This window comes from Arvicola amphibius, chromosome 4 (genome assembly GCF_903992535.2).
Source record: "Arvicola amphibius chromosome 4, mArvAmp1.2, whole genome shotgun sequence".
NCBI lineage: Eukaryota > Metazoa > Chordata > Mammalia > Rodentia > Cricetidae > Arvicola > Arvicola amphibius.
In genome coordinates, this window is record NC_052050.1 from 40,340,379 (window position 1) to 40,366,190 (window position 25,812).

Here is a 25,812-nt window from a genome sequence, read left to right on the forward strand (position 1 = left end):
AAGGGTTTTGGCCTGCCTGTTTTGTCAAGTCAATGAACTCCAGTTCCGTGAGAGATTCTGTCTTTAAAAATTAAGTTGGCGGGGGGGGGGGGGGAGGGGGTGGTAAGAGTGTGCACTGCTCTTACAGAGGGCCTAAATTTGAATCTGGTTCCTAGCACCCATGTTGAACAGCTCACTACAGCCTATAACTGCAGCTCCAGGGGGAATCCAATACCTCTAGGATCCATGGGTATGTGCACTCATGTGCACATACACATACACACACACACACACACACACACACAGACACACAGAGAAGAAAAACAAGGATTAAGAAAAAAGCTTTTCAAAAAATAAGTTGGAGAGAAATTAAGAAAGATACCAATGACCATAGTACAGATATACCTGCATACATCCATGCACACATCCATACAAACATGTACCTATAGCATGAATGCAATGAACACACAGACACACACACACACACACAGAGAGAGAGAGAGAGAGAGAGAGAGAGAAACATCCATCTTCTCCTCTCATCCATCCAATTGCTCTTAACGTAAAATAAAATGAGCTTGCTTTAGATTTACTCGCGCCTACAGCTACTATTGCTTCTAGAATAAACCAAGGCCTCTTGCAAACCCCCAGCCCAGTCTGATTATTCCCGTGTGGTCCTCACGGGCCCAGTTCCGTGGGCTGATTGTTTTGTCCATTACTCATGGTGTTCCCACAGAAAAGCTTCCTTTCTTCCTGGAGGCCACCAGCGGTGCTGAGCCCGTCTTTACTGGCTAGAAGGCTTTCTAATCCCAGTTGTATAGCAGCTTCAACTAACTAGAAACAAGTGCGGGCAGACCGGTTCCTTCCCAGGGCTCCCTGAAAGCACTCACGGGCATCCTCATAACTTCAGCGCCCCATGATTCTCAGCTGCTCTAGCCTGTGCTTGGGCTACTCATTCCCTTTCTTGGGCAGAATTTAGAGAACACAGCTGCTGGAACTGAACCTCTGGGCACCCGACTCTCACTCAGTGTTCCTCCCTGACCTAAAACCCTTCCTTAAGAATCTACCATCCATGGGTGAGGCCAGGGGCTGGGAGGGATAAAAGTCTCTCACCATCAGTAAGCACATTATCCACCATCTATAGGAGATGGTGATACAGAATCATAGGTGAACAGGAACCTGTGTACGTGGGTGTTTGCATGGTGTCTTAGTTACTTTATATTACTGTGAAGAGACACCATGATCAACATATAGAAGAATTTATTAGGGAGGGTAAGTCCTTGATCATCGTGGCAGGAACATGGCAACAGGAAACAGGCATGGTAGCTGGGAACTTTCATCTGTATCCACAAGCAGAAGGCAGAGAGTTAACTGGGAATGGGCATGGGTGTTTGGAACCTCACATCCCACATCCAGTAATACACCCCCTCCAATAAGGCCACACGTCATAATCCTTCCCAAGCAATTTAACTAACTGGAGACCAGTGTTGAAACATATGAGCCTGTGGAACCCATTTTTATCCAAACAATCACAGGTAGGGTGATCTGGATGAAGAAACCACTAGAGGGGTGTGTATATAGCTTGCTTATGATTCTGTCCCAGTGTATGAAGCCCATCTGAAGCAATATCCTGGCAAAGAGCCCCTTTTCATGAAGGCCCATATCAGCCACTGGATGCCATGTCTAAATTATGAAAGTACTTCCTATCTTTTCTCCAGTTCTCTCCACCTGCTGGATCCTACTGTCCATACACACTTGATCCTGGAGTCTTATCTAGCTCCAAACTACAGACCAGGCCAAGCCTGCTTCAGTCAGTAACTGGCACACTTTTATAGTCGTAATATCCCTGTGACTGTCCCCAGCCCTTTTCTTTGGCAGCTTTGGTGTGCCCCAGACCTTCCCTAAGCCATGGACCCAGCACAGATATTTCCTTCCTCCCTCCCTAATACTCACCTTCTGCTCCAGTTCCCCTCATTTTTCCATGTGCCCACCTCTCCCCTTTCTTTTCTTTGGAAACATTTAACTTGGAATCCAGACTGCCCTTGCCTGTTAGTAAGTGGCTGCGCTTCAGTTCCAGAGCACCCGCTCGTTCATTCAGTAGGTGTCTGGATGTCCTGGTGAAGAGGCCTGAGACCCACAGACAAAGCTCAGCTCTGCACTTAAAGATGCTGCAGCCCGAGGAAGGAGACGGGCAGCTAGGGAACAGTCACAGAGTGTGGCAGAGCTCTGGCGTGTGGATACGAGAGCTACACGTGCACAAGAAGGAGTTGTTCTGGGTGGGGCTGAGGGATGAGTTCTTTGAGGCAAATACAGTAAGTATCAGGTGGGCAACGCAGAAGGACACTTGAGTCAAGAGATTTGTGTGTCTATGTGCTATGGGGAACCAGCAACAGACAATCCTGGCAGCCTTGGAAGGCGTTACCACATGGGCTATTCCAAGAACAAGGCTGGGTGGGGAGCGGGGAGAACAAGGCTGGGTGGGGAGGGGGGGGGAGCAAGGCTGCAGAGCCAGGCTCCTTCCTCATAGGCAAAGGGGGAGCTGTATAGGTTTGTACTTCGTAGCCTCATCTGTAAGCTGATGCATTCTCCCTGGTGCATGCTGCGCTCCACCAACAGTGAGCACAACTTACTGAGAAGCCAGGCTCTGCCTCTCCTGTCCCTTTTGACTGCCAAGGGCCATTTCTCCCATCCGGGCTGTCAGGGCAGCCTCTGCTCTGGCTGCCTATCTCGTGAAGCTCAGAGGAGGCAGGTGTTCAAGCAAGCCCTGTGTTTTTGTTTCTGATTCTATACACTGTTTTTCTCTTCTTGACATTCTCATCTTCAGCCCATGGCCCAGGAAAGAATTTAGTAAATAAAATATAAGAGTTTCAGAGGCTGTCTCCAGGAGGCTGGATGGCAGCTTGGGAAGGAATGTTACTCATCTTCTAATCACATTTTACAAATACGGTGGCTGAGACGGGGAGGTAGGCTAATTGACTTGAATTAGATTCACGTTCCGGCTGTAACAGAAAACAACACATTTTTTTTTTTCCTAATTCTAAGGTCACACAGGCTGGAGAGTTGGCTCCTTGGTTAAAAGCACGCACTGCTCTTCCAGAGGAAGAGTGCCAGCAACCACAGCCCACGGTTCACAATCTCCTCAGCTCCAGCTGCTCTGGCTTCTGTAAGCACCTGCACTGATGTGCACATACCACACACAACTTAATTAAAAAAAAATACATCTTTTTAAGAAATTCCAGGGCTGGAGAGATGGCTCAGCGGTTAAAAGCATTGCCTGCTCTTCCAAAGGTCCTGAGTTCAATTCCCGGCAACCACATGGTGGCTCACAACCATCTGTAATGAGGTCTAGCGCCCTCTTCTGGCCTGCAGACATACAGGCAGAATATTGTATACATTATATATATATATATATATATATATATGAAATTCCAGACAAGCATAGTAGCGCACGCCTTTAATCCCAGCCCTTGGGAGGCAGAGGCAGGTGAATCTCTGTGAGTTTGAGATCAGTCTGGTCTGCATAATGAGTTACAGTACAGCCAAAGCTACAGAGTGAGACCTCCTCTCAAAAAAAATAGACAGACAGACAGACAGACAGACAGACAAAAATAAAAAGTTCTAAGGTCCTGGGCTAGGGAGATGACTCAGTAAGTAAAGTACTTAGGCCACTATGAAGACGTGAGTTTAATTACCCAGAACCCATGTGGAAGAGTTGGGTATGGTGGTATGCACCTGTAACCCCAGCACTTGTGGGTTAGAGTGGCTTAGAGACAGGTGGCTCTCAGGGACTCTCCTGTCTAGCAGAAATACTGAGCAGCAGGTTCAGGGAGAGATACTGTTTCAAAACAATAATGGAGGAGGAGAAGGATGATGGTGGTGATGGTGATGATGGTGATGATGGTGATGGTGATGATGATGATAGGGAAAGCAACTGATGAAGACATCCTGATTTCAGCCTCTGACCTCCACAGGCTCCCACACAAGTGAGCTACTCACGCACATATAAAACACACACACACACTTTCTAAAGTCACAATTCTTAAATGGTCTTTCATAGCTTTTAAAATCAAGGCTGTCTGCAAGGTTCTGCTGAGTTTTTTTTTTTTTTAAGGCTCTGCGGGGAAGTCCATGCTCTGACTCTTTCCAGCTTCTAGAAACTGCATCCATCTCTTAGCTGGTGATTCCTTCTCCCTTTTCAAAGCCAGAAGCTTGGCCTCTTTGCTCTCTTTCTCTAACTCTGGTCCCTGTTCCCTGTCACAAGGACCCCCTGTGACGGCACTGAACCCATCTGCACAGTGCAGGTTACCCTCTATCTCAAGATCCTTCACTGCCCCATCTCTATGGAAAGCCACAGGCTCAGGGTTCAGTGCTGCAGATGTGGGGTCATTATTTCGACTGTTCAATACCGTTGGTGTCCCTGAGAGCTGCTCAGCCCCAGGACCCGGTGAGCACCTGCCGTCCCTGACCTGCGGCTCTGTCCACATTTGTTCTTTCAGAGGAGACAACGTTTGAAGCAGGAGTGAAGGTTCAGATCCACAGTCAGTCTGAGCCGCCTTTCATCCAAGAGCTGGGCTTTGGGGTGGCTCCGGGGTTCCAGACCTTCGTGGCCACACAAGAGCAGAGGGTAAGTTCCCCGTGCTCCCCAGATCATAGGGCCTCTGGTCAGTCCAGCTACCTCAGAAGCATGAGGAGGAGAAGTGAGAAAAATACTAAGTAAATGTTTTCACCAGTTCTCCAGAACCTTCTGTTGACTCCTAAAATCACCTGTGCGAGAAACGAAACGTAACTTCCTTTTTTGTTTCACCGAATGGTTGAGTATTCTTTGTTCTCCAGAACATTCTACCGCTCCTTTTGTTATTTAGTTACTCATTGCCAGTGAATGTTAAAACAAACCGCTAAACCAGATTTGATAGTCTTAGCATTTGTATTAATGAAATTCAAAGCAGCCTACAAAAGGAAAGGGATGAAGCAGTCGCTAGCTCTCCCTACTGAAGAAGAGCAAAGCCTCTTCTGGGAGTTTCCCGCCCACCCTTTGATGAAGCCTTGGGCAGAGTCCCACCCAGCCAGCAGGGTCTGCAGGAAGGCAGGGAGAGGGCTGGCACCATTCATGTCTAAAGTGGGTTTTACATCTCAGAAGGGAGAGCTTCTCAGACGCTCAGTAGGGAGGCCATCTCAAAGCAGAGCAGCCAGAGACAAACGCGGTTTCTGTCTCCAACTTCCTGGATATTTGCTGTCTGCTTTGCCAGAACTAAAAGAGAGTCCCCAACCAAGCCAACCAAGACAGTTAACTGGGTAAGAGTCATGTATGGTGGGAGGCTCCCGCTGAGGGGGAAGTGGTTACAGAGCGTAAAGATGAAGTTAGCCCATCGTGCGATTAGAGTTTGACTCTGTCATCTTTCACCTGGTACTGGCTACAACTCTTTAGACACATCATGAAGTGACATTCTGAATTAAAAACTTGTTTTAGATCTATCAATAATATATATATATATATATATATATATATATATATATTTGGATTTTCGAGACAGGGTTTCTTTGTGTAACAGCCCTGGCTGTCCTGGAACTCACAACTCACTTTGTAAACCAGGCTGGCCTCGAACTCAACAGAGATTCGCCTGCCTCTGTCTCCCGAATGCTGGGATTAAAGGCATGCACCCCATGCCCAGCTTTAAACTAGCTATATTTTTTAGGTCTCTAAGGAAGTATTAGTGATGCCCATCTCATGCATACTCTATTCTGTGCACATGCCTGTTCAGTTGGTTAAGACGGAGGTCAGCCTTCACTGCAGTGCATGTGGCAGGGGTGGTAGTTTGGGGGCGAAGGCATGGATTCTAGGAGGTTATCCTGGACTCTACAGACCCCAGAAACAAAGGTAAGTGATGTGAACAGAACGTATCCTTGAGGGCACAGAATGACTCAAGATGGACAGCTGGGCCAAATTTTGGGCTAAGGATGTGACAGTCAAGAAGAGTGAGACTCTGAATTACCCAGTATAGGCAGGCAGGCAGACAGACAGACAGACTGACGGACAGACAGACAGACAGACAGACAGCCTGAGAGAGCTGGAGCTGAAGCTCTTAGCCTCAGTGGGCTCCTGGACACTGCCAGAAGTAAGCAAGGCCAGTTAGAGTGGAGACCACATTTCCACCAGCTGTGTTCTACTGCAGTAGAGCCAGGAGTCCAGGGTGAGTGGCCCTCAGCTTGGATTAATACAGAGACCATTGGGAGCTAGAGAGACAATGGAAAGGACTTGTACGGAATCAGAGAAGTGGAAAACTGTAGAAACCCAAATTGGGCGTGGTCCATGTTAAACCTATCACGGCATACTCCCAGTGCTGATAGAAGTGGGGTTCCTCTCACAAAGGGCCCGGGAGCCTGGTCCCCATCCATCCTCTGGTGTATATAAACTGAAGGGTTCATTCTTTCAACAGCACTTTGCTTTTTTTCAGGGTGACCCTTTTGAGGGGGGCTAGAGTTGCCATGAGCTGTCAGAAACTGTGTCGGTGTTAGATCAGGTCTCCAGAAGCCGAGATTTAGAGAGCCAGTGAAGAGGCTGAAGTGGGGGTGGGGAGAGTTCCCAGCATTTGTTCCCACACAGCTTCAAAGAACCAAGCATGGACAGAGCCAATAGATATGCTGGGGAAATCTTGGATAAATGTGACTTGTTGTCTAAAGCAAGCTTGGCTTTGTGGTTTGCTGGGTGCACCTACCACGGCTGTGGCGACAGCCCTCTTGGGTCTACCTTGCTCTGAGTACAGAGCAAATATACCGCGCTTCTCGGCACTTGAACCGTAGCTTCTTTTTCCTCTAGTGAAGGTAGGAGAGGAGAGCACTTGTGGAAGCTGCCACTGTTCAGTAGACTGAGAGACATGGTTGTTCTTCCCCTGCTCACCCTTCGTCTGTGACATGGAAGAAAACTCTAGGCTAGGGAAGTTAGAGCAGATGATTCTTAAGAAGCTTAAGTCAGTGTTTCTCTTGCCAAGATGAGACAGAGGGGCTCCCTGTGGTGAGCAGGATGCAGAGAAGCCTATTTGCAGCGTCCAAGGGCAGTGTGGCTGTGTGCGGCAGAGTATTGATGGCGAATCAGCCACATTCATTTCCGTATTTCTCTGCTTATTATACCTAATAACGAGATATTTGTTAAACATTTTACAGTCTTCAGTGCATTTCCGCTTCATCATTTCATTCATATTAATAGAGAAATACAAAAACACATCCCAGAGCTAAATCTAATAATACATTATGTTTACATGTATAGAAAAGAGCATATTCACGGGAAATAAGACTTGAAGGAAATAAGCCAAAATACCCACAGTGGGGCAATTATGAATGATTCATCTTTTCTCCAGCTTTTCATGTCTTCTATAATGTGGCTTTGTTTTATTTATTTGTTCAGCAAATATTTGTTGAGCAGCTACTGGGTGGGGGTAAGGGAGAACAGCAGGGGGAGGGATGACATGCCAAACAATACAGACCCAGTTTCTGCTCTCCCAGAGGCTACAGGTGGGTGCTGGTTTTAACAATGAGAAAAATCCTGCCCCAGCCAAGTATAATGTGGTAAGGGACCCTTGGCTGTACATCTTCATTCTACCCAAAGGGACCCTGGTGCTCAAACATTGAATCCCATAGATGGCGCGAGTCTCTCCTCTCTTTTCAAAATGAGTTGTTCTCATTTTGTCACTTCCGAAGCAGGGGGTTTGCTTGGGGGAATAATTGGACTTCTCCATGACAACGGGAAGTGATCCCCTTTCTTGATAGTGCCTCGTCTATGGCGCATCAGTGAAATATGGCAGGCATGATGTTCTCAAGCCGAGATGCTGTTATCTCAACCCAAAGTGCAAGGGAGCCTTGAAGTAGGTCAGAGGTCACAAGACAGTGGACCAGAAAGCCCATTCCTGGAAAGTTGGTATGACTCATGCTAAGACAATTGATTCCAGAGTAGGGGCCCTTGTGACGGGGAGGAACCAGCGCTCTGACTAGGAAAGTCTTCTCATGTAGTAAAAATCCACCCTTGCCTAATTACACGCATGCTTTAGTATTTATTTATCTATATTGTAATCACGGAAAAGAAAAAAAAAAAAAACATGCTCTTGGGCTAAATACCAAAGCAAAAATCGCTTTTCTAAATGTGTGTTTGCCTTTAAACCAATTAAACCAAGGTATGTCCCTGCCTGAAAAATGCTGCCTTGGGTAGCTCTGCTCACTAGAAGCCCCTGCAATAACCCAAAGGCTCCATCACCAGAGACAGACAATGGGGTTATATCCTGTAAACAGCTACAGAACCCTGGTGACTGAGAAACCTGTGTGAAACTACCAAGCTCTCAAACCAAGTCCAGCGCTGACATCACAGGCAGACTCCGTCAAAAGGGCTTCAGGCCGTGGCTAATTCTGGTGTGCCTGATAGTCGGGTTTTCCTGTCTGAAGCCTCTCACCCTTCCCCTTTGCCTCGGTGTTTAGCTATGTTTCCAACATATGGAGGGAAGCCCCTTGAGGTTCACAAGAAACATTATCCTCTTCCACCTCCAAATTAGAAAGGCCCAACTGCTGGGTGGGAGGTGCCTGCCTCTGGCGACAGCTCTTGTGGAGCCTCTGCGTTCAACTTCCTGAGTGCCTTTCAAAGGAGAAGACTCGTTTGTCAACCTGACAGCCAGCCCACGGTCTCGGGATCTGCTTCACTGTCCCCATTAGAAATGGAGGCTTGCCCAGTTGTTGTTTTTGCCTTTGTTTTTCGAGGCAGTAGAGAGAATTTATTGCACATGTCCTCAGTGGCTTCCAAACCGCCAAAGCTGGAGCTATGTAAACATGGCCGGATCCAGTTCCGCCCCACTGAAACACTGAAAGTTCCAGAAGGAAGGACAGCTTGCTGTGTGGCTACTCTACTTCCTGTACATCCTCAGGGTACTTTGTTTCCCACAAGTAGGCTGAAGATAAGAATCAATTAAGCATCTAGCTGCTTAGCTACTTAATTACTATTACCACACATTCCCCAAAGTAGAAGCATCTCCGAAATCCCCCCAGCCTAGCAACACTTTTTCTACACAATATGAGCTTATTTTTCTCAAGATGGAGTTAATGGCAGGGAATGAGAGATGGGGTGAGAAGTCCCTCTTAAAGGAATTGTTGATTAACTGCGATGAGCGAGATGCCATGCCCAACTGTGTTGGAAGCCTCCCAAAAAGTCATATAAAATGTGCTCATTTATTATAAATAAATATCATTTTGTGTGTGTGCCCCTGCCTCAGTCCTGCAGTCTCTGCCACTTATCTTCTTCCTGAAGAGATCGCCATGCTTGTTTGGGTGGAGTCTTTCACTTCCTTTTTAAGCCCAGTGCTCCACTGAAACTTTCCTTCAGCAAGGTTGCCCAAGAAATCTTAGACTAAACCCCATCTTCATTAATGCGGATACTGCTCAGGATGTGTGTGTGTGTGTGTGTGTGTGTGTGTGTGTGTGTGACATGCATGTGTACATGAACGCACTCATATGTTCACATGTAGAGGCCAGAGGTCAATGTTGGGCGTCTTCCTCTGTCAGTTCCCACCTTATTTTTTGAGACAGGGTCTCTCACTGAACCTAGAGCTCGCTGATTGGCTAGGCTGATGGAACAGTGGGCCAACAGGACCCTCCTGTCTTTACCTCCCAGTATTAGGATTATAAACATGGGCCATAAAGTCCAGCCTTTCACATGGGTACTGGGACTCTGAACTCTGGTCCTCATGCTTAAGCCATCTCCCAAACCCCAAGTTGGTTTTCTTGTGGATGCGGCTGGATGGTTGTACCCTTTCTGTGACACTTCTGACGGCCCTTGTCTTCTTTCTTCCTCTCTGGCTTCTTGACCTTGGGCCTCATTGTAAACAGTGCCTGCGTTGTTCACCCTTGCATGTTGGGCACTCCATGATATCTACACTGGGGAATATTAGATGCACCCCTAAGTGAGTTCAGCCTTTTCTGTGATTCCTACCCTGCCACCCTTGGACCAGCTGTCTTTCCGGATCCCCAGACCCAATGATGCAAGTGTCATTCTTCAAAGAAGTGCCATGGATATTGCCGTAGCTACCTCTCTTTAAGACTCATGGCCCTCTCCTTAGATTGTTGTAGGCAACATCCTCGGAGTGCCATGGCCTCAGATCAACAGCCCCAACTATGTCTTCCCATGTCTCCAAATCTACACCCCCAAATTGTTGTTCTCGCTAGATACTCACAACCCTGTAAATGGCCTGAGGACAAATCCCCATTTGCTAGATACACAAACTTGTAACTTACCGTCCTCATCTGTAAAGGAGGGATAATGATGGCTTCTACCTCACCAAGTGAGTTCATACACACAGCGTCTCTAGAATAGTTCTTAGTACACAGTAAAGGCCCAGAAACTGCTGGATATTACTATCCCCATCCCAGGTGCAATTTCAGTTCAACGTTTCACAGCTGCCTCCATCCCGCCCTGCCTCTATCCCATCCACCCCTTGCACTGATATGATTGTTCTAAAGTACATGGTGCAACCCTCCCCTCCCTCACTAACCACAGGATGAAGTCCAGGAATCTTCTCCCAGACCCTTCCACCCCTGCTCCCCTTTCCAGAACCATCTCACCCTATTCACCCCACCTCCCACAAAATGCCCCGCCCCTGTACCTTTCAGTGTGTGTTACCCTGAGTGTCATGCCCTCTCTCCGCTCTCCTGCTCATTTCTCCACTCCTTGTTTCCTCCTTGGCCACAGGCAGAGGGGAGGAGGCCCAGTGTCTATTGATTCACCCACTTTATCTTACTCTGGAGACAAGTTAATAAATCAGAACCTTCCTTGGTTGGGTCCTGCCGGCCAGGACCGTATTATCTTTTGATTCATGACCAGCTTGCTATCTGAACTCCCAAATGCACAGTGTTTGGTTTCTGAGGTTTGTTTATTTTTTGGGTTTTTGTTTTTTGATTTTTGTTTTTTGGTTTTTTTTTTAATAAGAGGTAAGAAAATCTGTACAGGACACTTCCACACATAGGTCAAAAGCTGTCTCAGCTTTCCTTGCCAACCAGGAAGGTGAAATACTAATCACTAGCAAATCTCTCAGAGATGCCTACCACAGAGAATGAAAGAATGGGGGCAGCCATGCCGGAAGGGCAGAGGAGAGGGAACCTGAAAGATTTTTCCTGTCCCCACCCCTCCCCCTTCATGCTTGAAAACCACTTATTGAGTTTTTTGTTTTGTTTTGTTTTTGCTGGAGAAGTCCCTGGATTTGTTTATGTTGTGACAGCCAAGCCGGACAGCCCCAGTAATCATTCCCCATGAGCTGGTAAATCTTAATGTTTCTCTGCTAGATTGTTCTGCCCTCAGAGTACCTCCGGGCTGCTACCTGCTGAAATGCCACCCCCTCACAACAGCATCCAGCTGGCTCTCAATATAAATGTATCTAATCAAACAAGCTGTGTGCATGTCTTGCCCCATCCAATGAGAGAACACTCTTTGAAGACCAGGCTTCCACAGCAACAAGACCAGAACCCAACACTAGACCTGTAAGTGAATAAACAACAGAGCTAAGCAATAGCGCTTCAGTGGCTGTTCAGAGCCCTGCGGCTATGCCTCTCATGGAGGGGGAGTGGGGAGGGCAGGGAGGAGAACTTCTGAAATAAAAGTCATCACTCCTGAGATTATGTGCTACATGTGCTAAGATAGGTCTCAGGAGCCAGGAGGTGGTGGTGCATGCCTTTAATCTGCGTCCCAGCACTCAAGAGACAAAGGCAGATGGATCTCAGAGATCAAGGCCAGCCTGGTCTACAGCGCAAGTTCCAGATCAGCCAGGGCTACAGAGAGAAAGCCTGTCTCAAAAAAGCCAAAAAAAGAAAAAAGAAAGAAAGAAGTGAAAAAGGTCTCAGGGACTCAGGAAAACAGTGTTGGCCAAGGGGATCCCAGCAAGGACAAGTAGAAGAAAGGCTGGAACCCACCATAAGGGTATCTTTGGGGCAAGATGAGCTAGCTGTGATGAATGGACAGAGGGGGAGCCTTTGGGCTGGGAGGCAAGTGGGGAGTTGACAGGAGTCATTAACATGGGGGCTGGAGATGGCTCAACAGTTAACACCGCTCTTGGAGAAGACCCAAGTTTGGTTCCCAGCACCGACTTAGGGTAGCTACAATTGCCTGTAATTCTAGATCTAGAAGATCCCACACTCTCTTCTGTCCTCCACAGGCACCAGGGATGCATGTGGTGCACATACATACACTTAGACATACATATGCATAAAATAAGTAAATAAATCTTTTTTAAAAAATAAGTTTAAAGTTAAGAAGTGCATAGCAGGCAAACAAGATGGTTCAGCAGGTGAAGGCGCTTTCTGTCAAGCTTGACAACCTGGGTTCGATTCCTGAGACCATAGCTGAAGGGGAGAAGTGACTCCTGGAAGCTGTCCTCTGACCGTTAGACATAGGCTGTATAGCACACACACAAATAAAGCAGTTTCCATTCTCACAATCTGCACGCACGAAACCATGCACATGCACCCCAAGAAGCATGAATGTCGATGTTTTCTGCAGTAGCTCCTACGAGCAAGGGATCGCAGGCATATTCATCAATGAAGTGATTAAGGGGGAGGCTACATAGCCAGGCCCTCCTCACCCCCACCCCGTGCCACAGTTAAGCAGGAAGATTTGGAGGGTCCTCCGGGGAAAATTCCAGGACAGACTAGTAAAAGAAAGAAGTGAATTGTAGGACGATACATCCAGTATCGTATTGTATTCGGTGTCCACACAGTAATCTATACTCACTTTACAAATGCACACTCCTGCACATCAGCAGACGGCAGCATTGTAGAGAAGGTGACAGGGACTAGAGCCCACAGAAGAGGGGGTGTGTAAGGAACGTTTGTCTCTTTGTCTAGCTCCTTGGATATCTCGACAAGGGTTCATTTGTATATTTTTGTATAAACTATGTGATTTCTTTAAGGACATGCATAAGGATATGCTTTGTAGTTTGGACTTCACATCTAACACATGGACTCACACAGAGTAGGCCCCACCCATTAGCCTCTCCCTGGGCTGGTCCTATGACCCCTTCCCCAGCAGACAGTCTCCCTCTGTCACATCTGACCTCTTCTCCCAGCCCCTGCAGAGGTCACTTCTGTGGCTCCAAAGTTTCCCTATTTACAAAAATCAACTTTTGTTGTCTATCTTTGAATTTATTATTTTAATCCCAAGGCCTACAAGCGTAATTTCCAAAGCTCCTGGAAGAATCTGTAGGTCCTAGCCGGGACTGTCTCCACACTGCCTGGCTCCACCCACACAGACAGAGACAATAGATGCAGCACTTGACCTTAGGTGTCTGTCTCTGGGATGGAGACAGACTCCTGGCCATGTCTGATACCCACCTCCAGGCTGAATCCATGCTAGAGGCCCTATCGATGTGTGATGTCATTGGATTGAGCTGAGCCCTCGAATCTCTATCTAAAAGCTTGATGAGGGAGTAGGGCTCAGTCCCTAAAGCACTTATCTTGGGAGCATGAGGACCTAAGGTCAGTCTCCAGAACTCACAGAAAATTGCAGGGTGTGGTAGCACACAGTTCTAATCCCAGCCCTGAGGACGCAGAGACAGAAGAAACCCTGGGGCTCACTCATCAGCCAGTCTAGCCTGGTTACCAACGAGAGAGCCTGTCTCAAAAGAGATGGATGATGCTCTTAACGGTGACATTCAAAGTTGTTCTCTGATCTCCAAAAGCGCATGCATACATGGGCATGCTTGCTGGCACCAACACACATGCACATGCATGTGTAAACACACACACACATGGAACAGTCTGATGGAAAGCCATGGCTGGAGTCAGCTCAGTAGAGAAGTGTTACTCTAGAGGACATCAGGTCACCCTGGAAGTCAAACATTTAATTTCACCACTAGGAAAGCTATTTCTGTGGCCAACAGGGTGATGTGGGGGTGGGGAGGTTTCCTTGGCCTGTCCTAGAAGCATGCGCAGTTCCTCCTCAGTGGGAAAGATGGAGGAGTGTGAGCCCATCCTCATTTAGACCCTATAAAGAGCAGTAAGGCCTTCTTACCTCTCAGGAAATCTTGTCAATAGAGATGTCAGTCTTCAAGGATTATGACGAGTCCTTGAAAGTCTTTCTCACAAGATCCAGAACCTTTCTAGATGTAGTACCCTCATTACTTCAGGTGTGCCCCCCAAGTCTAATCAAGTAGAAATGACCGAATATCATTCAACAGAAAATAAAACTAGAACACAGAGAGCCAAGAAATATTTCCAAGGACGCACAGCATGGAAGTGGTAGAGCCGGGAACTGAGATGGGCTTCCCACCAAGACTTTGGCTCTAACCACTGGGAAATTCTGCCCTCAGGGACTTTGGGTATTCTGGTTTTGCTCTGTCCAGAGAACAGGCAGGAGAGGAGTACAGCATAGAATGAGGTCCCCTCTGTGCTGATTGAGGAAGGACTTCAGCTCAGCAAACAGAAATGGACATCCACAGCCGCTGCCAGGGGTAGGTAAAGGGGAGGCATGGAGAGGTTTTACCCAGCAAAAGCATAGCATCTGATCCCTAAAGAGCAAGAAGACACTGTTTGAGGACCAGGAGTACCAGGGATGTGGGAAAACGCAGCAGCCAGAGCCTGGGGAATGCTTCTGGTTTCCTCACAAAGACCTTAGCAAATGTCAACTGCAGAACACCAAAGGATGAGGGAAAGCCTCTCTGTAGCACCGTCACCTAGAGAGAGGAATGATTCCGGCGTGGCATCTTTCCTCCCAGTCTGCCCTCCCTTAGTGTTGAATTCTGCCTTGGTCGGGACCCTGGGGGACACAAAGAACAGAGACTGAAAGTAACATCAGGAGAGGCTGATGGCTGATGAAGGCTGCAGAAGGATCAAGAAAACAAAAGACTACAGTGTAGTACTGAAACTAAGCATCAAGGTACTGCCTCTTCTTTCTCCTCTGTCTTCCCTTCCCCTCCTCTTTCTCCATCCCTTCCATATGGCTTCACCCCCACACACCCACAGCTGGAGGTGTATGGGCACTCTCTCTTGGAAAAGGTAGGGGAAGTTGCCATGATGATCCCTAGTCTTGTTTATTCATTAAATGTGATGTTGTTTCTCCCTTTGCTACTTCCTATCGTTTCCCAGAAGCCTCTCTGTCAAGGCAGTCTCAACATCATCACAGCATTGCATCACATCTCCTCAACTGGAAGTCACCACAGCCAGCTCCATTGTTCCTATTCTTAGCCTCTCAGGGGACTTGTGGGACAGTGAGACTGTGAGAGCCCCAGACAACCATAACACATCCGCTTGGTGAGACAAGCATCCCAGGGCCCACCTAACCATTGATGAAACGAAAGTTTGGTAGTAGACAGATGTAATCTGAAGCCAGACCCCTCACCTTCTAATGCCTGGGCGCCGTCTACAACCCCTGCCGTTTCTAACACTCCCAAGTAGACAGGACTACTTCCTGAGAGACAAGAGCATATGATGTTATTGGTTAAGAACTCATTTCAGAGATGCACGCTTCTTTTTATTGTTTAGCATGCATGTGTGTGTGTTTGTATGTGTATGCATGTCTGTGCACATGTGTGAGTTACTGTGCTTGCCTATGTCTACCCATATGGAGGTCAGAAGTCAACTTCTATTGCTTTTCACCTTGTGTTTTGAGACAATGTCTTTCACAAAGCCTGAAGCTCCCAGATTTATCTTGCAAGCCTCCCCAACCCTAGGATTCCAGGTACACAGCACCACACCTGGCTTTTATGTGGGTTCCAGGGATCCAAACTCAGATCCTCATGCTCGTACAACATCCACGTTACCCACGGAGCTATCTCCTCAGCCCAGTGCATACCTCTTTCCAGTGCCAACTGCTCTTTGAAGGCATGGATGCTTCATGAAGCTTCTAAGAAGCCAAGCTACTTCCTGGTGGGGGGCATTGTTATTTATGCCCTGATTTCATTTCTAGTTATTCCCCCACCAGGCTTACCCTTTCCTCAGTTGATCTGAATAGGAACGATGGTCAGTCACTGTTGAAATCTTCGAAGGAAAACCACACACATTGGATTTATACCCAGTAGCGACTGTCAAAGCCCAGGATCGTGCCTGTGCACTAGGCATGCATCTGCACCCGAGACAGTGCTTGTCATAGCCTTGCTTTCCTGTATCTTTTCTAACAGAAAATCAGTTACTCATCCTCTTCCCAGTGGACCAATAAATGTGCCATTTCAGATGAGAAATGAAGACTGTGCAGGAGAGATGCTGGTTCAGAACAGGAGAAGAGGCTTCACTAGCTGCCCAGACTCTACCCGTAACTGCCTAGGCAGCCATGAGAAGTCAGCATCACTCTGGACTGCAGGTTGATTTTCTGTCATATAGACTAGTAGTGCAATTATCTCACTTGGCTACTTAGAGAATCAAATTTGGTAATAGTCGTACAAGTCCTTCAGCTTTGGAGTGTCTTCATCCCTCTCCTAGATGGAGAGGCCATTGCATAGAGTATTCTGTGCTCCTGCCCTTGGGATGGTATGGAAGTTAGATTTGTATCTGAAAGACTTGTGCTGGTTGTTGGTAGTAATGGAATCCCTGACTCCTTCTTCCAACCAAGCTACAGTGAGAGACTATGAATTTCCTCTCTCACTTCAGTCAATGAAGACAGAATATATGGAAAACAGTTTTTAGGCTCTGAATTTCTGGTAACAAAGGCGACCCTAGAGAAATGAGAAATAAAAAGCAAGCCCTATGATTGTCCTAGATTGTGGTTTTGAGTATTTCCAGGCTCCAGTGCAGGCTGGAGAGACCAGATGGCACCTGGTAATCCTCCTCCCCAACCCCCGCCACAAAGGATGTGGAGTTGAGAGACCAAATGTCAAATATCAAAGAAGGATGGAACAGCAAAGATGTCAGCAAGTTCCTGGATGGGGCACACATGTGAGAAGATTGCTCAGACACACAGGAGAAAGACCCAAAGGCATCACAGGAGACAGTGGCCAACAGTCACGTGATACTAGAAGCTGTGCTCATTCCTACCAACCAAACTGGAGGTCCTCATAATCCAAAGGATGCTACAAAGGGTCCACCGGGGTCTCACATCAGTAATGCAGAATAGTCAGCCCTCAACTAAGTGCTATTCTGGTTCAAATCTTAAAGCCAAAGCTCAAAAGATCAAACTGTTTCCAAGTAGCTTCAATATGTTTCAGAAAAAAAATTCTCAAGAATATTTATAGGTATACAAAAATAACCAATATGCAAATGTAGTAAACTTTATAGAGTCTGGCATCCAATCAACTATTACCAGGCATACAAAGAAGCAGGAAAAAATACCTGCAACGGGAGAAGGATCTTTCAGTATAAAACAGTCCCCAGCTGACAAATAGTAGAAATGGCCAAAAGGGGGTCGGGAGATGATGGCTCCGTGGGTGAAAAAAACCACTTTTTACATAAGCATGAGGACCCAAGTTCATATCCTCAGAGCCATGTAAACGCTGGGTGCATAGCTGAAGTATCTGTACCACCAGTGCTTCTATTGGGAGATGAGAGGCAGAGACAGGGAGAACCCCTGGAAGCTTGCAGGACAGCTAGCCCAGCATACACAGTAGGGGGGAAAAAGCAAAATAAATAATACATACATACATACATACATACATACATACATACAAACAAACAAAAAACCAAAGATATCCTCCATGAAACAAGAAACAAGGTGGAAGACAAGGACAGACACTCTGACCTCCATGCATGCACCATGCACTATGACATATACATACTCTCAAAGACACACCTGCACATGCGCAGAGGGAGGGAGGGAAAGAGAAAGAAAGAGAGAGAAACATAGTGAAACACATCTACATATAGACATAATAATTGGCCAAAAGGACTAGTCTATTTATTCAAAATACAAACATAGAATATATATATACATGTATAGTTATTCATTTATAAAACTAAATATGTGTTCATAAATTATATGTATTTAAAAGACCAAGTTTAGCTTACAGAGAAAAAAAAAATCACAATGCTGGAGACTAAAAGACACTGAAGGGGACCCACAGCAAGTGAGGGTCACACAGAAAGACCCAGAAGTACAGATACAACAGAAAAAGGAATTTTTAATGAAAACTCTCAGTTAACTGTGGACCAACTTCAAGTGGCTGAACAATGTGCTTTTAGAGTCATAGGAAAGACAAAAATTAATGAAATGATGGGCGATCCTTTCTAAACGTGATGAAGATTATTATAAAGCTTTAGATCTAAAACCTCCAGTAACTTCAGACCTCCTCGCAAGAGCTGGAGAAAACTCCGCGAAACTTGTCCAAGACCGTCGTCAGAAGAAGAACTATCTTAAGGGCATCCAGGAAAACAGGCACGTTACAGGCAGAGGAACAAGAATAAGGATGGCAGTCAATTTCTGCATATACAGCAAGTAAGGAGAGAATGGAGTAAGCCCAGCAAGGAACTGAAAGGCGGAGGGGGCAGAAATCTGCCCGTCTAGAATTCTATACCCTGTGAAAATATCTTCCAAAAGGAAGGCAAAAATTTAAAGCACACAAAAGCCAAAGAAGCTGCGGCTCTAACTATAGCAGATGCAGCTTCAGCAGCTCGGCGTGCCAAACGACTTTCCTCTGAGCGAAAAGAAAATGACACCAGATGGAAACAAGGACCCACCCGAAGGGAGGGAAGAGTGGCAGAAACTGTGAAGATGGTGGTAAATACAGAGAACCCCTTCTTACTATTTAGATTTACTTAAAGATAATTAAGAGCCACGCTGCATAACAACAATGTCTTACGAAGCTTATAATGCGTGTTTGATCAAAATGGGTATCAACAACTGCACAAAAGCCAAGAGGGAAGATACTGGGAAATCCTTGTCCGCGCTTTGAACTAATCCAAGTGCTGTAATACGACCAGTAGCAGACTTTGGTGAAAGACTCAATTGAGAACCCCAAACAACCACTATATTAGAAAAGCATATTATAGCTGCTGCTTCAACGAAGGATAGAAACGGAACCAAAGAAGTCTGCTGTTGTCAAAAACATAGTTATGGCTTCACTTGGTAGAAGGCTGCCTGGCATGCATGAAACTTAGGGTGGATCCTTGACACCAAATAAAGCTCAAGTGGTGCCACACACCTGTAATCCCTGTACCTAGGAGTAGAGGCAGGAAGATCAAGGTCATCCTTGACTGCTTAACAGGTCTGATGACAGTCAAGGAAGCGGGGGAGGGGGGAGGGAGGGAGGGACAGAGGAATGGAGAGAGGAAGGGAGAGAGGAAGGGAGAGAGGGAGAATGGAAGGAAAGACGGAAGGAAGGAAGGAAGGAAGGAAGGAAGGAAGGAAGGAAGGAAGGAAGGAAGGAAGGAAGGAAGCCTGTGTTCTTTAGCCCAGTAGAAGCCAGGGATTTGGGAGAAAGGAATAGAAGACAAATGAGATTGATAGAATATATCTAACAAAATGACAGAAAAATCTATCAGGAATCACATCAGATGCAAATGATCTGAAGATGAAAATTAAAAAGTATATTTTCAGACCAAATGAAAAACCCAAATCCTCACTATATATTTATTGTTAAAGCATGTATTTTAAATGTAAAAATACAGAGTTTAATGGAAAGAACAGAGGACCAGGCATGGTGATGTACACTGTAATCCCAGTACTAAGAAGGTCAGAACAAGAAGACCCTGAGTTTGAGACAAGTTTGGGCCGCATAAAGAAACCTTGTCTCAAAAAACACATATACATATATATTTAGAATTATGAGCCGGGTGGTGGTGGCACACACCTTTAATCCCAGCACTCAGGAGGCAGAGGCAGGTAGATCTTTGTGAGTTTGAGGCCAGCCTGGGCTACAAGAGCTAGTTCCAGGACAGGCACCAAGGCTACAGAGAAACTCTGTCTTGAAAAACCAAAAAAAGAAAGAAAGAAAGAAAGAAAGAAAGAAAGAAAGAAAGAAAGAAAGAAAGAAAGAAAGAATTATATATGTGTGTGTATATAATTTTATATAAAACAGACTGGGGATATGGCTCAGTCATTCAAGTGCTTGTCCTGCAAGCATGAGGACTTGGGTTTATATAAAAAGCCCGCATGGTGGTGTGTGCTTGTGATCTCTGCTCTGGAAAGGAAGCTATGAGACTGTGGCTTGCTGGCTGGTCTAGCCTAGCCTAATCTGCTAGCTCCAAGGCAGTTAGAGATCCTATCTCGAAACAAACAACAAAACAAAGTGGGTGGCTTCTTAGGAACAACAACCAAGATTGTCCTCTGACTTCCATGTGCATATACCCACTGTGCATGCACCCTTATGAACACATGTGCACACACATGCGCACACATGCATGCACACAGAAGGAAGATAGGTGCTAAAGAGATGTGGCTCGGTGTTTAAGAGCATCTGTTGCTCTTGGAGAAGGCCTGGGTTCAGTTCCCAGCACCCACATGGCAGCTCACAACTGTCAGGAACTCCAGTTCCAGGGGATCCTATGCCCTCTTCTGACGTCCTGGGCACAATGTCACACATGTCACACACACAAGTCACTCATGCAGTGTACCTATATACATGCAGACAAAATACTCATATACATAAAAATAAAATAAATAAATCTAAAAACTTTAGAGAAATAGACACGATATTTATACTACTCGAGAAATGACTCTACTAGCTCATACTAAGAAAATTTCCAGAGCAACCAGGAACAAAGAAGAATTTCCTAATAATAACAAGATCAGTTCATAGAGAAGCCGTTGCCATCCTAAATATTCACACACCTACTAGTGCAGCTCCAAAATATCTGAAGCAAAAATTGACAGGACTGGAGGGGGAAATCAATTGAGATATTAATTGATCCAGACATGGTGACCTATGATCTCAGCACTCATTGAAACACAAGGATTGCCATGAGTTCCAGGTCTTCCTGGGCTATGTCATGAATTCAGGCCAGCCTGGGCTATGTCATGAGTTCCAGGATAGCCGGGGCTAACATGTGAGACTTTCTCTCAAAAACCTAAAATTAATAAATAGCCTTCTTTCAGTATTAGTATAGGGACTTAAGAGATGGTTCCGCAGATAAAATGCTTGTCACACAAGTATAAGAACCAGAATTCAGATGCTAGCTCCCACATGAAAGATGGAAGGGCATGGTCCTGTCTATAATCTAAGATTTCAGAAGACAGAGACATAGCATTCTTTGAGCTCTGGGCTCAGAGAGAGACCCTACCTCAGTACATAAAGCGAGAACAATCAAAGACACCTAGTGTCAACTTTTGATTCACACACACACACACACACCACACGCATATACATTCATATCACACATACATACGCAGGTAAAATAAAAGGTAGGTCAGATAGACAGATCATCAAGGACATAGAAGATATGAGCACCAACCATAGAAATTGATTTGATGGATACCCATCCAACAACCTGTGTCTGTTAGTCTATTATTGATTTGATGGACACCCACCCAACAACCTGTATCTATTAGTCTATTATTGATTTGATGGACACCCACCTAACAACCTGTGTCTATTATTTGCTTTTTATGTTCTATTGCTATAATAAAAGCCTGTGACCAAGACAACTTATAGAAGGAAGAGTTTATCTGGGGCTTACAGTTCCAGAGAAATAGGAGTCTGTCACCATCAAGGCAAGAAGCATGGTGTCAGACAGTTAGTTCGGTAGGCAGGCCTGGTATTAGAGTAGCCACTGAGAGCTTGCACTCTGGTCTAGAGGCAGGAGACTCACACTGGGAATGGCAGAAGTCTTTTGAAACCTCAAAGCCAGGCCCCAGTGACACAGCTCTTCTGAAAAGGCTAATCCTCTTCATTCCTCCCAAACAGTTCCATCAACTGAGGAGCAAGTATTCAAACTTCTGAGTCTATGGGAGCCATTCTCGTTGAAGCCACTACCCCATGTGACAACAACAGCATATACATTCCGTTAAATATACTCAGAACATTTACCATGGGCCATAAAACAAGCCTCAATAAGTGTGAAATGATTCAAGTGGTACAGAATAACTCCTGATCATAATGGAATTAATTTAGAAATCAATAACAGAAGGATGCCTAGAAAATCCCCCAACTATTTAGAGGCGGTATAACACACTTCTAAATAATCCATGAACCAAAGAAAAAATTAAATGTGAAGTTAAAAGCATTTTGAGCAGAATAAAATGAAAACCTGTCACATGGAATTCTGAAGAGACTATTGGCGTTTCACCAAAAGGCAAGTGTAGGAAATCAAGAAATTTATTAGGAAAACAAGGAAAGTCCCAAGTCAGCGGCCTTGGCCTCCTGATTAAGAAACCAAGAGCATGCTGGGCCTGATAATACACTCAGGAGGCTGCACAGAAGGATAGCCGTAAATTCAAGCCAGCCCGAACCATGTGATGCTAGCTCAAAGAAAATAATAAATGAATAAATAAAACTAAGAGCAAATCACACCAAAAGGAGGCATGGAGAGAGGAATGAAACTGTGGTACACGTCTATGAAGCAGAAACAGGGAAACAAGAGAGAAAGGGTTTTTAAGATGAAAGGGTTGCCAGCTCCAGCATCAGGTGAACTCGGAACAATAGAGCTCAGCATGGCACCTGTTCAAGGATGCCTTGCAGATTAATTAAATGTTCCCTATCCTTTAAAAGAAGAAGAGGAAGAAGAAAAAGTAGGACCACAAGGGAGAAAGGGAAGAGGAAGAAAGAAGGGGAGGAAGAAACATGATAACCTCTAGCCAGAATACCGAGGAGAAGAGAGAAAACACAGATGTTCCCAAGGATGAGAACACTGACATTGGAGATTGTATATATAGGAAAGGGGCAGTCTCAGAAAATTGTGAATGGCAGTGCCAATAAGTTCCCAGTTGAAGGTCTGGTGTGGGACTCCCACAGCTTAGAATTCTCAGTCATGTTGCCTCTACAGCGTCTAAGGGGCTAAGTCCAGAGGGCTCTGCCATCTGGCTTGTCCCAGGCCAGGCTGTCTCCTGAGAAACTCTGGGCTCTTGAGTCTTAAACTGGTCACTGTTTGGTCACTGTGGGCCTTCACCCAACGTGTACTTCCTCCTTCCTTTCAATCAAGAGTGTCACTCAAAAGCCACAGAAGATCTCACTTGCCAGGTCTGACCCAACGTTTACATTCTCTGGGAGGCCTGAGCAGGCAAAGATCTCTGTGTGACCACTTTGTTCTGGACCCTGAAGCTCATAGGTCACATCTTACATGGCACCCTGTCTCTGGGGCCTCCTACAGAAGCCGCACCTAATTAGTCTTCCCTTTGAGCCCCAGCTGCTATTCAGGGTTCCCAGGGTCTCAGCCAGAATGCTGGAGGAGACGTTAATGAACTGATTCCCACCTGGCAGGAAGGACTTTGAAGGTATAACTGCTTTGCCCTGGTCCACCTTCCCACATTGCTAATGAGCTTCCCCTCCCCTCTCTCCCCCTCCTGAACCTTGGAGCCTCTGGATGCTAGGCAAGCACTTTACTACATAGCTATATTCCCAGCCTAAATTCTCTCTGTGTGTACACTTGTGTACGTGTGTTTATGTATATGTACACAAAACTGTGCACATGCATGTAGAAGCCTAATTTCAAATGTCTTCTTTACCCTCCAGCTGATTTTTGTTTGTTTTTTTGAGATAGAGTTTCTCTGTGTAGCTTTGGAGCCTGTCCTGGAACTCACTCTATAGACCAGGCTGACCTCAAACTCACAGAGATCCACCTGCCTCTGCCTCTGCCTCTCGAGTGCTGGGATTAAAGGCATACACCACCATGGCCTGGCACCAGCTGACTTTTTTTTTTAAGACAAGGACTCACTGAACCCAGAGCTCACTGCTTCAGCTGGGCTGTCTAGCCAGGAGTTCTAGGGATCCTTCTGTCTCCACTCCCCAGTGCTGTCATTACAGACCCATGTGTAACCGTCCCTAGCTGTTACAGTGGTGCTGGGGATCCAAACTCAGGTCCTCATGCTTGCATGGCAAGCACCGCACCAGCTGAGCCACCTCCTAGTCCCTTTCTCTTCTTTCTAAAGCTTGTGATGTCCCTATCTGTGCCTATCCTAACAGAAGTCCTGAGCATCTTTGGAGCAACTAAAGCCTTCTGTACAATCAGACTCCATAGGCAATGTTATGGTTTAAGTAAAATGCTGCAGGTTTCCCAAGGGGTGGCAGGCTATGGGCAGCGGGTCCTGAGACCATGGCAGGCCACGAAGGGCAGCGAGTCCCAGGCAGGGAGCCACGTGGTGAGAGACTGAGATGAATAGACATGCCACAAGACCACACTGCAGGTCTCTGAAGGCAGCTGGTCCTGGGCAGGGAGCCACACTGTGGGTGAGAGACAGAGACATAGGTAGGCACGCCATACAGAGAAAGTGGGTATTTATTTAGTGGGTTTAGAGGGGAAAGGGGAGAAGAACAGAGAGAGAGGGGGGAAGGAGGGAGGGAAGGGGAGGGAAGGGAAGAGACAGCTTGCCTCAGCAGACAGGGGAGGGAGTAGGCATGGTTTGCCTATTAAAGGGACAGGACAGACCATTACAGGCAACCCTGTTCCAGCCACCACTCTTCCCTGAGCACCTTTGGTTGCTCCTCGCTGTCTACAGAATAAAGCATGGCTCCATGATTCCAGTGTCCAAGGCCTCTGTGATCTGAGTGTAGGCTACCATGGAGCTGGAACTAGAATCCACACTGCCTCTCAGCTTCCTCATCCCGCACCTCTGCCCACTATCTTCTGTTTCCCTTAATTCCAGCCCTTTTCACCTCTCTCTCTACTGGCTCAAATGCTGCCTCACAGGAAGTCTCCTCAGATGTCCATGGGGGTCTTCCTGGGAATCATCAGTGCATCTCTTGGTGATTCTACTGTATGTTAGAGGCGTTCACATATCAGAGAAACAGCAACATCAGGGTTAGCTTCCCGCCCTTGCCCAGGCCTAGCCCTGCTGTGAGTGTCCATCGTTTACCCACAAGGACTCTATTGCAGCTATGTTGAGTATTTTGTTGGTTCCACAGACCTAGCCCTGCCCACTCAGGGGTTGGGGCTTTTGTCTTTGTGGTCCCTACTGCCTTGTTGCCCTTGCCGCAGGCCTGCTTAGTAACTAGCTGGCCACTCTAAACTCAAGTGGGCCTCTCAGGTTCCCATCTATTGCTAAAGAAACATTTTCCACCTGCACCCCATAGTCTCTTTGCATCTCTGTCACCCTTCCAACCAACCAGGAGGCACCTAAGGGACACCTTCCAAATCATTCATGGTTATATCCCCCATACCCAACAGCACCCAGAACATATTTGTTTAGTGACTGATTATGGCTTAATGCTCTGAGCATGGTTTCCAAATACTGCAGGTGTCTCATGGCTTTCAAATGACTGCCCTGATTTACTTCATCCTGAACTAACAACTGCTTTCTTTTACTGTGTGTGTCCTTGGAATGTCTCTGAGTCTTCTATTTATTCAGATACTAAGCGAGTATGTACCGGGTGGAGAAGGGAGGCTTGTCAAGTTTCTGTTTCACAGATCCTGGTTCCTTGGAATTAATTTTTATTTTGAAATCTCCAATACATATTTGTCTGTGTTGGTTAGTTTTGACTGTCAGCTTGACATAACCTAGAATCACACCTGAGAAGAGAATCTTAATGAGGAATTTTCTAGATCAGGTTGGCCTGTGGGCATGCCTGGGGATTGTTCATTAACTGATGTAGGAAGACCCCGCCCATTATGGGTGGTGCCATTCCTTAGGCAGGAAGTCCCAGAGTGTAGAAGAGTAGAGAAAGCTAGCTGACTACTAAGAAGCCAGCGAGGATTCATTTGTGTGATTATTCTCTCTTTGCTGTGGGTGAAATTCTTAAGTTCCTGCCTCGACTTCCCCTAGATAATGGACTGTAACCTGGAATACAAATTCCCATAAACCCTTTGTTC

General features: G+C 46.2%; 1 protein-coding gene across 2 annotated transcripts in view; it reads left to right on the forward strand.

Moving 5' to 3' along the window:
• Positions 1-25,812, forward strand: part of Asic2 (acid sensing ion channel subunit 2) — a 1,088,892-nt gene that overhangs the window by 1,013,403 nt on the left and 49,677 nt on the right. For both annotated transcript variants that reach the window (XM_038327507.1, XM_038327506.1), the window contains exon 3: positions 4,473-4,600. In XM_038327507.1, coding sequence (XP_038183435.1) covers positions 4,473-4,600 — 128 coding nt within the window. The remainder of the gene's footprint in view (positions 1-4,472; positions 4,601-25,812) is intronic.